Source organism: Musca autumnalis, unplaced genomic scaffold (assembly GCF_047663935.1).
Source record: "Musca autumnalis isolate F117 unplaced genomic scaffold, ASM4766393v1 scaffold_3, whole genome shotgun sequence".
NCBI lineage: Eukaryota > Metazoa > Arthropoda > Insecta > Diptera > Muscidae > Musca > Musca autumnalis.
The window spans coordinates 140,507,980-140,521,517 of NW_027411866.1; the positions used below are offsets into that span (position 1 = coordinate 140,507,980).

The following is a 13,538-nucleotide window of genomic DNA, read 5'->3' on the forward strand; positions in this document are numbered from 1 at the left end:
ACACACAAAATTTTGTAAACATTATTTTTTCGGTAAAAAATTAAGATTCTGCCAAAATCGATTTTCATTAGAATTTGTTTTTATTTACACACTTTAGTTCGTTTAGAATTAACAAAATGAAATTTGAAAACATTACATCTTTGAAATGTATAAATATATTATTAATGTACGTTAACATAAACTTGTTTTAACTTTTTCTTCTCTTTTAAATTTATTATGTGAATATATTGCATTATTAATATTTAAAAACAAAATAAAACAAAAAATTTTCAAAAAAAAATCTGCGTTTTTCTTTTTATGAAACCGAATAGCCTCCCTCTAAATTCAAATGATGACCATTCACAAAACTAGATTTTTCACTCAGCAAGTAGACGATACCATCGACAACTTCTTGGACTTCACAAAATCTACGCTGTGGTATATGGGCCAATAGCGGATCAGCTTTGGCAGGATCACTCCAATTATCACGTCCCATTTTGGTTAGAACAACTGTTGGGTTTACCGAATTTACACGTATTTTTCGTGGTCCCAATTCCAAAGCCAAGGAGCGTGTCAGGGAATCCAGAGCTGCCTTGGTGGCACTGTATACAGTGTGACCATCAAATGATCTGGATGCAGCCAACGAGGAAACATTGACGATACTTGCATTGGGTTTCAGTTTGGGCAAAACTGTTTGGGTAACATTGAATACCGCCTTTATGTTGACATCAAATGTGCTGGAAATGGATATATGAATAAAATGAGTTTAAAGAAATTATGAAAAAAAAAATAAATTAAAAACTAATAATAACTCCTGATTCTGAAGAATGAGAGTGGTGCCTACTACAATAAGACTAAAACCTTAAACCAGAGCAAACAGCACTGGTTTAGCTGTTAATAGTGCCATGAATTCGTTTAATACAGAGATGGCTCGTACAAAAGCTAGACCACTGAGTGATCGGTTTGTAACAGCCACGACTGCAGTGATAGCGACTACAGAGAACACCCTGAGTGTATTGACGCTACCTCATGCGCCAAATAGGCCGGAGCGATTTGTATGGAAGGAAAAACACCTTATTGGGCCCTTCGCATTTCTAATTCCAGGGATCGACTGGGCAAAGAAGTCCAGAAGTCATATGTCCACGGTGAAAATCGAGCCTTCCGATTTTGACTTGTACAACTCTATCATGAATATCAACTCCCCGTGAAATTTCTCACTCTCTCCTTTAAGTTGCAACGACAGAGAGACAAAACTCACAGGGAGTTTAAATTCATGATCAGGCTGGAAGTTTTTTTTATCCACAAGTTAAAAACTGCCTTAAGGAGGAGTACTATAGAGTTCTTAATTATTGTCTTGGCTACAATTTTTGTCTTAGTGTTGGATCGAAAATCTCAATGGTTTGCCTTTTATATTCAACAATATCCAAAAAACGTGGATAAAAAACTTCAATATCGGGAGGCTCGATTTTCACAGGCAACATCCTCCTGCAACAGCGGCAACTTCCTAGACGAACACGTTCCATTCTGGCACTTTGGTCCGGTTATAGAAATGTTGCATCGGTGGAAAATCATCTAGGCTAACAAGGTAGAATTAAAAAAAAATAAACGGAATGCAACTTATTAACTGTAAATATGAGGAATATGGGGAATAACCCATTTCAACGATAAATGACATGACCGCAGATGGAATGGATATTGCTTCAAATAAGCAGTTCAGAGAAAAATTAATGACTTCGTGACAACACATCATAATCGACCCCCCAAGACAATAGAACTTACTTATCAAAATCTTGCTCCGTCAATTCAGTAAAAGGTCTAATAATTGCCACACCAGCATTATTCACCAAACCATCAAGATCCGGAACTGTTGCCAAAGTTTGGCGTACTTGTTGCCAATCTTTTAAATCAACCTGTAGGGTTTTTATTGAGGGGCTAAATGAGCGCAATTCCTTGAGTTGTTCCGTGGAACGGGCTACAGCGATAACATTTGCTCCCGCTTGGGCCAGTTGTTTACACAATTCATTTCCTATACCTGTTAAAAAAGATGAAAATTAGCAGCAGCAACAACAACAATTAGATGCAATATAGTAGATTAGAACAGTAATTAGTTGATAAGTGATTATGGCTTGGGAGAAAGAGAATAATAAAATCCAACAACAACGCAAAAGATTATTTTGAAGTGGCCCTCAGAAAATGTCCGAATAGGAGTGACATTTGTGGTTTATTTATAAATAAAGGAAGTACAACAGATATCCTTTCTTTGTATTTACCTGCTCCGGCACCGGTTACCAATATTGTTTTGTTCTTCATATTCTCGTACATAGTGTTTATGTTTTATTTCACTTTGAGGGGTTTCTTCTATCCGCCTCTATCCACAACAACTTGGGAACGTCAAGCAAGCAATGAAAAGATGAAAAAAAAAACTAAATATAAAACACACAAAATACTTGTTCAATGTGCCATGACTAAATATATGCCTATAAAAAGCTTTGAGCTTTTCATTAAGTTAGTAAAACTTTGAAATGTTATCCGATAAAATAACGGTGGGTGGAAATTTGAAATCTAGTTGGGCAATGTTTTTTTGACAACTTCTAGGGGTCATGGTAGAACAAAGAAGGTAACAGCAGTACCCAGCTGACTGCACCGGGCGGTAATGTTAGTGTCAAATTCCATATGACGTTTTATCAGGCATGTCACAGAAACTAATTCCATTTCATTTTTCAATACAAATTCCTTAGGCCATGTTAGCTCGATTAATTCAATTAAACTTTCATAAATAATGGAGTTCGTCCTAAAAAGACAATTGGTCTGTTCCTTTACTTTTGAAAGTGGTAAAACCGGCAAAAGTAGCAAAAGTTGTAATCTACTTCCATATGAATTGTATGGTGTCTGAAGTAAAGGAACGCTTTTCGAGTAAAAAGTTGTAAAACTTGAAGATTCTTGCACGTAAAGGAACAGAGCTAATAATAACCCCCTGTTTTTGTAAACATTTTTATTCTTCTCACACGAATTGTCAAATTTTTTAGATCGATTTACTCGCTTTAGCGCAAATGTAGAGCGCTGATTTTTAAATGAGGAATTCTTAACGATATATGGAACTGGTATACGAAAAATTATGTATGTATGTTTTCTGGGGGCTGAGCTATGGGTGCCTAAAGTATTACGAATATAGACGAACGAACAAAAATAAGTTACAAAAACAGGGGGTAAATAAAAACTCACAGCAGAGCCCGGCTGCCCCGGCTGAGCTTTAAACCTGGGTCCTCTCCAACAAACAGACAATGTTGTCGAGGTCTTAGCGTTCTAAGCCACTGCTAACATATCATATCAGCACTTCTTGATATACAGTGAGCGTCAAAATAATGTTTCCACCTCTCAACATTTTTTTTTATTGCATTATTACACCGACTAGAGATATTATATGTGTAGCATATAAATGTAACTTTTTTAAGTATTTAGTGGTGAATTAAAATCCAGAAAATATTAGGCCCTTCCAACGTTTCATAGGAAATAAATGAGGATTACATGGTAGAACAAGAAAAGGTAGCAGCAATACCCAGCTGACTGAACTGGGTTGTAGTGTTAGTGTCAAATTTCATATGACATTTTATACATTTTTTTATATTTCGATGTACATTAGGGACATATATTTTTTGAGAAAAAAAATATATCATTCGGAAAAAACCATTTCCCAGAAAGACTTATTCATATCAATGATATGTAACCTCCTCCAAGTTCGAACGATAAGCCGCGCAGTAAATCACCGCTTGTAGAGGCGATACAACGTTTGTTAATATGTGAGGTATTTTGTAACCCCCAGTTTTTGTAACTTATTTTTGTTCGTTCGTCTATATTCGTAATAATTTAGGCATTCATAGCTCAGCCCCCAGATGATATACACATCTAATTTTTCGTATACCCGTTCCATATATCGTTAAGGATTCCTCATTTAAAAATCAGCGCTCTACATTTGCGCTAAAGCTTGTAAATCGATCTACAAAATTTGACAATTCGTGTGAGAAGAATAACAATTTTTACAAAAACTGGGGGTTAAAATTTAAAAAAATAAAGCCCTAATAAACATGTGCTTCTTTGATTTCTAAAACAAAACATTGAAACTGCTTCTCCTTTTTCTATGAATTTTCAGGGAACCAAAACTTTTCTGCAAGAATTCTACTTTCTGGGAGAATTTATGCATTTAGTGGAATGATGTGGAAACATAAAAATTGAAAATGTAACGAATTTTCATTCATGTTTTGCAAAATATTCAACCAAATGTGAAAAATTATTAGTTTTTTAAATTCCAATAATTTATAGACATTTCCTTGTTTTGTATACAAATACAACTGGCAGTAACGTTACAAACAAAAACAAATTCCTTTATGGTTGTTGTTCGAGTTGTATTTGTTGTAGTATTAACTTTACCTTATATTTGTTCTACCATGTGAGGATTACCAAAATAACCCAAAATTTGACGCGTCAAAATAAAGTGTACACTTTTGCCAAACGCAAGAATTTTTTTATTTTCTCGACAAAATTAAGGGATATTTTGGATTTTGAAAATCTTTTTATTACATTCGAGCCTCCAAACAATAAATCAACGAGTGTTTTAGTGTAATCCGGTGATATTTCCCCCCATTTGACCCGTGGTGTCGCTTTCGTGTCTAGATACTTCAATAGGTCTGTACGATAACCTAAAAGTTTGTACAAATTTGCACAAACTTTTACAAAATGCTGTTCGATAACAAACTTGTTCAGTAAAGAGAATTGAGAAGTCTTGCAAGAACTTGCAAAAACTTTTTACTTGCAAAGTTATCGAACAGGCATAAGCTTGGTTCCAGTACTTTTTTAATGATAAAAGTGTCAAAAGAGCAAACTGTCGAAAATGAGCCCAACATACACATTTTTCCAAAATGTACGGGAACGGAAAAAGAGCAGAAACGTCAAAAAAACTGGAACAAATGTCAAAGTCGGCGTGTCAGCCAATTGGAAGCCGGCAAATATGTTGCACATTTTTGCTCGCTCAAATTTGTCGTGTAAAAAGTTTCTAAAGAGAGAGCCATTCAGCGCCATTTTTGTTCGAAGAGAAGTGAACATTTTGCAACTTTTTTGGTGTACGGGAACGCATTTTGGGCAAAAATGTGCAAAATGTGTAAAAACCATGGTATAAGTAAAGAGGTAGGTTTAAATGAACAAAATCTATAGAACCCTTGTTTTTCTTGAATTCCTAAAACTTCAAAATAATAGCAACAAGTGGGTTTGTTTACAATGCATTTTTGAGCATTTTATAAAAAACGCGAAAAATGAATGAGGAGTTAAGTTTTCTCCACATAATCGAGTTGTGAATATGATAAACTGATTGTTTCAATGCAAATCACACCAATTTCTTCCATACAAATGGTCTAAAAACAATTTTAAAAATCATTGAATTCGATTGTTTTTAAAATTGTTTGGCATATTATTCAAACACCACACACACATACACAGTTTGTTTATATTATTTTGAAGTTTTAGGCATACTCGAATGAAAAAATTTAAATTGACATAAAGCTTTGGCTAACCTTTCTTATTAAACCATGGTAAAAACTTTTTAGTTCTGGAACGAAGCTATAATGGGTGATCCGATACATTAGGGTCTTTAATATCGTGTCAATAAAGATGGAAGATATTGTTCTCATAATCCGAAAACCATGCAATCTATTTATCCGCACTTCGTCACTGTCATGGACCCCCTGAACCTATAGAAGCCTTCATAATGTTTAAGTATATTTACCACATTCCCATCATTGAAAGCTTCGTATGCATTTCACGACATTTTTGAAGATTTTATAGCAAAATCTATGTAGGAAACCATTTTTTTTCAATAATTCACTCGTTTTGGGCAAATCGTTTTCATTACAAATCGATTCGAAATTCATCACATACCTGGGGCCTAATTATCAGCCCAATTCTGAACGCATGGGAGTTGGGAATTTTTTCCCATTCCCATATTTTCGTATTCTGAATAAAATGTTGTGGGATTTTTTCCCATTTCCCATCTCCCCTCATTCTGAATGAAGTTCGAATTGGGAATTTGTTCCCATGGATAAAGTATGCATTCTCTATCTTGAATTATGGGAGAATTTGGTGTCTTTTTGTGCGAAAAATCTCCCCAGCAAAAAAAGTTTCAAGAAATGTCATATTTTTATGAAATTTCATATTTTAAGACATCTTCATGACAAAATTATTGCAAATATTTATAATTGGCATGTTTTTGCTTAATACGACAATTGTTGTAATTTTAGCGTCATTCCAAGGACGGATTTCTTGGGTTAAAAAGAGAACTTGTTTTTTATGTATTGAAATACGAGAAAAAGAGTCATGGTTGATTCTATTAACGCCGCACAGCGAATAAAAACAAATCAATTTTAAAAGAATTTTAGGCAATGATTATTAAAATATATTGGAAAATATGTAACTATAATATAAATAATTTTTACAACTGGTATTCATTTTCGTAATATGTGTAACCTTCGAGTTTTTATCAGATGATTAACTTTCTATTTCTATCACTTAAAAAATCCATAAATTAATGCACGGTTGTTGAATTAGGAGGGTTGTGCGTTTACTAACCTAATTCAAAAACCGTGAATTCAATGCAAATATGAATTTTTTATTAAAACCATGGTATAAGTAAAGAGGTAGATTTAAATGAAAAAAATCTATAGAACCCTTGTTTTTCCTGAATTCCTAAAACTTCAAAATTAAGCAACAAGTGGGTTTGTTTACAACACCAATTTTGAGCATTTTATGAAAATCGCGAAAAATGAATGAAGGACCAATGTTTCTCCGCATAATCAAGTTGTGGATATGATAAAATGTTTGTTTCAATGATAACCTGACGAATTATTTCCATACAAATGTTCCAAAAATAATTTTAAAAATCATTGAATTCGATTGTTTTTAAAATTGTTTGACATATTATTCAAACACCACACACACATACACAGTTTGTGTATATTGTTTTGAAGTTTTAGGAATACTCCACAGGAGTATTCAAATTATTATAGCATAGGTACTTTTGATGGCTGTAATTTTGTTTTAATCATGGTTTAATAAGAAAGGTTAGCCAAAGCTTTCTGTCAATTTAAATTTTTTAATTCGAGTAGAATTAATTAATTAGAATTAATTCGAGTAGAATTAAAAAATTTAAATTGACAGAAAGCTTTGGCTAACCTTTCTTATTAAACCATGATTAAAACAAAATTACAGCCATCAAAACTACCTATGCTATAATAATTTGGTGTAACTAATTTCGAATTTTCTCCTCCCATTTCTTGCTGTTCCCACGTCGTTAAGAATCTGGGAAATTTTGCTCCCATGGGAATGTTCAGAATAGGGCTGTATATGTAAATATTTTTAGGGGTCGATTATCGATAGCAATTATCGTTGAGTGGAGTTGTCATAATTACTTTATATATGGCAACCTTCAACTGAAGTTGCGAATCTCAGTTGACGAACCGGATATTTTTCAGCAAACAGTTATTGGGGGTTATCATGAATGAAATTTCCCCGTCAGTTTTGTTTTTCCGCCGTTGCAACTTAAGGGAGAAAGTGAAAAAATTCACGGGGAATTGCCGTTCATGATAACCCCCATTTTCAGTTGCAGTGAATATTTTCGAAGAAACAAGAAGTAACATTGAAAAAAAAAAACATTTTCTTAAGAAATGTTGATTATTTGCATGATTAATTAATTTTGTGTATCAAAAATATGGTGAAAATAGCAATAAAACAACAGTTTGAAATATTAATAAATTGTAATTACATAATTGTACATATGTACATACTGTTACGGAATTAGATTTAACTAATCTCTGTGTAGACGATGTTTTATTCCCCGATACGATTTGTACCAAATAAAACAGGGTTCGTTTCAGATTACGTTTTTAGAATGCTTTATTTACTTTATTACACTTATTCGGAACCGATTTTTATTACTAAGCACGCAGGTTGTCTCTAGTTAGCACGCAACTCTTCTTTAACCGATCTGTTCAGTTCAATAATTAAAACACAACTAACTCGCCGTTGCTGATTCCACCTGTATTTATCTCAAAATCCCCTTGTTCAAGAATTTTCCAGAACACATCTGGCAACCACTTGAATCTGTGCAACGAACATACAGACACACATTTGCACTAAGCGAACAACCACATTCACACACATGGGCGAAGATCAATACAAGTGGACCAGCACACTAATGACGTAATTACAAAAACAAACAAATGCAAGAAATAGCAAACCAAACGATAATTATATGATTGTGGCAAAACAAATGAAAACAAAAGTACATCAATAAAAGAAATAGATGATGAAGAGAATTCTATCCAATATTTAAATCTACGCTACAATCCAAATTAACGGAAATTAAACTAAATTAACTTAAACCTAACAGTTAGGCCATGTTTATATTATAGCCTTTTGCAGGGTTAACCTTCTTAATGAGGATTTATTTGACGTATACGCAAAGGAATTGGCATTTGAAAACCCAGTGGGTTTGTTAAATCCGGTTATATATAAACGTACTATTACATTCGTAACAATACATACATAATTGATGTAATAACATATGGTGTTCCAGTACTGCAAGAATCTACTAATACTACTACTACTTTCTTCGATAACATAAAGGAAAAAATGTTATCGTAGTAAAAAATAGTAGCTTATTGCAGGTTCTGGAACAGAACAATAATTATATTTTCGAGTATCTATGATATTCATGTAGATTCCTTGTAATTATGGGGTCGATTATGGATAGAAACCCAACTACAGTTGCGTTACCGACTGCAAATTTAATAGAATTTTCCATTTCCGCATTGAAATTCATACTTTTTCACAAATAAATTAATAGCTGAAGGTTCAAAACACTGATATTGAATGGATTTAAAAAATTCTGTCGTTTCAGTTATTTTATTTGTATGATTTTCTCATCTGGCAACGCGACTACAGTTGAGTTGCTATCCATAATCGACCCCTATATTTAGGGGGTTCCCATGGGAGTGCGAAATTTCCCATTCCCACGTTTTCCATATTCTCAACGACGTGGGAATATCAAATCATGGGAATTGAATTTTCGAAATTCGAAATTAGTTACACCAAATTATGATAGCATACTTTTGGGGTGCTGTAATTTTGTTTTGTAATACAAAATGCCTATTTGCATTGAATTCGCGGTTTTTGAATTAGATTAGCAAAACCACAACTTACTTAATTCAACAACCGTGCATTGATTTATGGATTTTTTAAGTGAATGGAGTCAACGATGTGTGATGTTATTCTAATAAGCATATTTTCTTCAGATTGTGCGAATTGGTGTAAGCATTTTTTTAATTAGTAGGCAAACATAATTTTTATGTAAAAAGTAATAGGAACTTTTTAAGTTTGTAACTAATTTAGAAATTGTCTGTTGATACGGAGTAATTTTAGTTAGGTGTTTAACGAGTATATCGCTAGTTTTACTTATTCCTAATGATCGCTAGAACTCGTATTTTGCATATTTTTAAAAAAATTCAAAAAGATAAGTTCGGATATTTTTCTCGATTATTACATATTTTTGCTTGTTATTACATATCGTCACCATAAATATCCGAAGACGTATCTCAAAAAAAAAAAAAAAAAATAATAATAATAATAATAATAAAATACGTTTGTGATTGAATCTAAAACTAAAACACATGCCCTTGCAAAATTTCAAGCTTCTACGTTCAAAAATAACGATCCTATTCAAGAAAAGGCATTTCGGAAAATGGAATAGCATTGCAATAATTTAGCATATATGTATGTATGTACGTTTGTGTGATCGTTGTCGTGTCGTTGAGGAGACTAACACGTTTTCAATAGAACGTTGGTCGTCTGATTTAAAAAACCCGAAGGTTATATTACGAAAATGAATAAAAGTTGTAAAGATTGTATATATTATGGTTATTTTCCAATATATTTTAATAATTATTGCCAAAAATTCTTTTGAAATTGATTTGTTTTTACTTGTTGTTCTGCGTTAATAGAATCAACCATGACTCTTTCTCGTATTTCAATACATATGGTCTGTTCCAGATCTGCAAAAATCTACTAATTTTTACTACTTTTTTTTTGTTTTGTTCGATAACATAAAGGAAAATTTTTTATCGGTGTAAAACATGTTAGATTCTTGCAGGTTTTTGTATCATATAAGAATATGCAAAATCCGAAGTCTACTAATGACATATTTTACAGTACATGTTGTATGCTTTTATTAAGCAAACACATGGCGATTATAATTATTTGCAATAATTTTGTCGTGTAGATGTCTTAAAATATGAAATTTCATAAAAATATAAAATTTCTTGAAATTTTTTTTCAAACTCCCACACTGTTTGCTGGGGAGATTTTTCCCACAAAATTCTCCCACAATTCAAGATAGAGAATGTATACTTTTTTCCCATGGGAACAAGTTCCCAATTCGAACTTCATTCAGAATGAGGGGAGATGGGAAATGGGAAATAAAACTCCCACAAAATTTTATGGGCCGATTCCGTACAGCGAGGCGAGTCGTGTCGCGTTGCGAAATGCAATTTTTCGATTCCGTATGGCAATATCGCCTGACGTCGTAAAATTTTGTCGCCGAAATGTTCATTTTCCGGCGACAACAAATTAGCTGTCGCCGTACATTTTTACTAACGAATAAAAATAAAATAAAAAAAAATAAAAATAACTTGTTATGTACGTAGTGCATTTTTTAAATTTTGTCACAGAGACGATAGACGACGCGACATGACTCGCCTCGCTGTACGGAATCGGCCCATTATTCAGAATACAAAAATGTGGGAATGGGAAAAAATTCCCAACTCCCATGCCTTCAGAATAGGGCTGATTGTGTATGAAAATTACCTTAAAGTAACCTTTACTTATATCGTTCTTAATTATGTGGCCAGGTCGATTTATGACTATTTTAATAAATCGTGGTTTCTTTCGTATAAACAAGGGAGAATTAAGACATGTTTTGGCTTTATTTGAAAGTGCTTACCCTGTACTTTATTTACAAATTTTTGTTCCATATATTCAAATATTTGGAACATAGCAAGTCAACTACTTTTTAATACGATGTCGTTCTTAATTATATGGCCGCCACTGTAGATGGCGAACATCATCCTTTGGTCCCATTATATGCACGTGTTTTTTTTTGGTCAATGCAAACGACAACGCCCGGGAAATTTGTTTTTGAATAAAAATAATTTTATTTTTTTGAAATTTTGCCTTTTTAGGGCGAAGATCATTTTTTTAATGATTTTTGTTAATTTTCTCGTTTAGAGTTAAGCTTGATGATCTGAAATTATTTGCAAGTGAAAAAGGAAAGCCAGGGACTCGAACCCACATAGTCACCAAATTACGTTACCTGGTTTCATTGGTGGTAAAGCAAATCTTCGGACGTATCGACTATGTAATGGCTTCTCTGTCCTAGAACTTATCGTTTTTCAAATGCAAATGTGTTTTCGATAAGTTCTAGGACAGAGAAGCCATTACATAGTCGATACGTCCGAAGATTTGCTTTACCACCAATGAAACCAGGTAACGTAATTTGGTGACTATGTGGGTTCGAGTCCCTGGCTTTCCTTTTTCACTTGCAAATAATTTCAGATCATCAAGCTTAACTCTAAACGAGAAAATTAACAAAAATCAAGACGATAGACGACGCGACATGACTCGCCTCGCGATACGGAATCGACCCATTAATTGCATGATCTTCTCTTCTGGCAACGCAACTACAGTTGAGTTGCTATCCATAATCGACCCCTTAAATTGGCCATAGAATTGTAAACTGACATCAATAGTACAACATTTCATCTCAGTTGTGCTGACAATTGACAACGCAACTCAAGTTTAGTGGCAATGCATAATCGACCCCTTAGTGTTTGTGTAACATGTACGGTACCTTATGTTAAGGTACTGTTTGTTTCCGAACACTGACAAGGGGCCTAATTACGTGATTCGATATCGAGTTGTTTCGACCCGAGTACTCAAAGTTGGGATGACAACATTCGTTATCGAGTAAAATTGTCGAGAAATTGAGCATAAATTTGCGAGTAATTTCTCGTAGCCAAATGACCTATCGTAAACAAAACGAAATGAAAGATTTCTTATTGTATTTTTGTTTAAAATGTAAAAAATTGTTGTTTATTGACGGTTTATAGAGGAAAAATGATATTAGTAAATAATTGTGAGCATTCTTTACACAAAATAACAAGAGAAATTGGGAAAAGTCCTTTTCAGTCGTTTTGAGAAATTGTGATAAAATTAGAATTAAAATAAATACATATGCATGCAATCATTAACCAAAAATTAGTGTTTGCAGTCGTTAAAATACAAGTTGAAAAAATATGAATTTCTGCAAAACAAAAAATTATTTATGGCCTGTTTCACTAAGACGATTCGAACAGAAATTCGTTCGAATTACTACCAAACTTCTGTTTTTTTGAAAAATATTTGATTTATGTTTGTTTTCAATCAAACAAAAATATTCTACAACAATAGGAGATTGGTCGTAGTTCGAACGAATTTGAATTCGAATCGTCTTAGAGAAACAGGCCATTAATATTAATAGCCTTCACTTTATATGTGGACAGGTTTTAATAAAGTGCATTTTAAACAGTTCATCCCCCGTTGTTTACCAAAGGAAATACTCTCTCAGAGATGCTATGTCAAAACACCCACCAAATTCTCTCATTTATTTTGAGAGAGAATTATTAAGGTAGATGTATTAGCAAACTGTAACAAGAATGTCAAAACAATTTTGCAAACATTACTAATTTTCATATTTTCTTAGCACAACTTCATTCCGAAATTATTATTCAATGTATTGTTCAAAAAATTCCACAAATATTTACATTTTTCATCCATAATTTTGTCTTTTAGTTTTTGCTTTGAAATAAACACATTTTTTTGACATCTACCTTCATAAAATTCCCTGAAGAACACATAGTCGATTACCGGTTACTCTCGAAACATTCGATCAACGATTTCGATCGAGTCTTATCATGCCGTTTTTTTCTCGTGTCGAAAACTTATTCACGAGTAAATTCACGATCGAATCGACTCACATACAGGCATGTCTCAGAATCCGATCGGAATGGTTGCAATTCCGAAATTTCATTTCGATCGTTTTTGTCTTAGCTTCTTTAGATTCCGATCGATTTTGTGAAGTCAAAAAACTTAATTATTTATTTTAAATGTGAAATTAAATGTAAATTTGTTATCGAAACAACATTTTAATTATTTCTAAGTGTTTTTAGAGTGTTTTAAAGTGGCAGATTTAAACAAAATAAAAATACAATTCCGTTTGCAAAATCAAAAGTGGTTTCATTCCGAAAAATTCTTCGTTTTTCGTTTTCTGAAGAAGCTAAATACGGAATCAATTCCACTTTCGATCGGAATTCGTTTCTGTGACATGCCTGATAATTAGGCCCAAGGATTGAGTTAGTACGTGGTACCATGTTGCAGCTCGGAATTCCTTTAGATCGTGTGCGGTTTACTTTTAATGCTTTACATAC

The 13,538-nt window shown here is 33.2% G+C and overlaps 1 protein-coding gene across 1 annotated transcript; it reads right to left on the reverse strand.

Moving 5' to 3' along the window:
• Positions 1-61: 61 nt before the first annotated feature.
• On the reverse strand, positions 62-2,432 carry LOC141397819 (L-xylulose reductase). Its single transcript, XM_073974564.1, has 3 exons — positions 2,250-2,432; positions 1,759-2,011; positions 62-716 (listed from the first exon to the last, which is right to left on the reverse strand). The coding sequence occupies exons 1-3, from the start codon at positions 2,299-2,301 to the stop codon at positions 296-298; spliced, it is 726 nt and encodes a 241-aa protein (XP_073830665.1). The 5' UTR covers positions 2,302-2,432; the 3' UTR covers positions 62-295.
• Between the last annotated feature and the right edge of the window lie 11,106 nt (positions 2,433-13,538).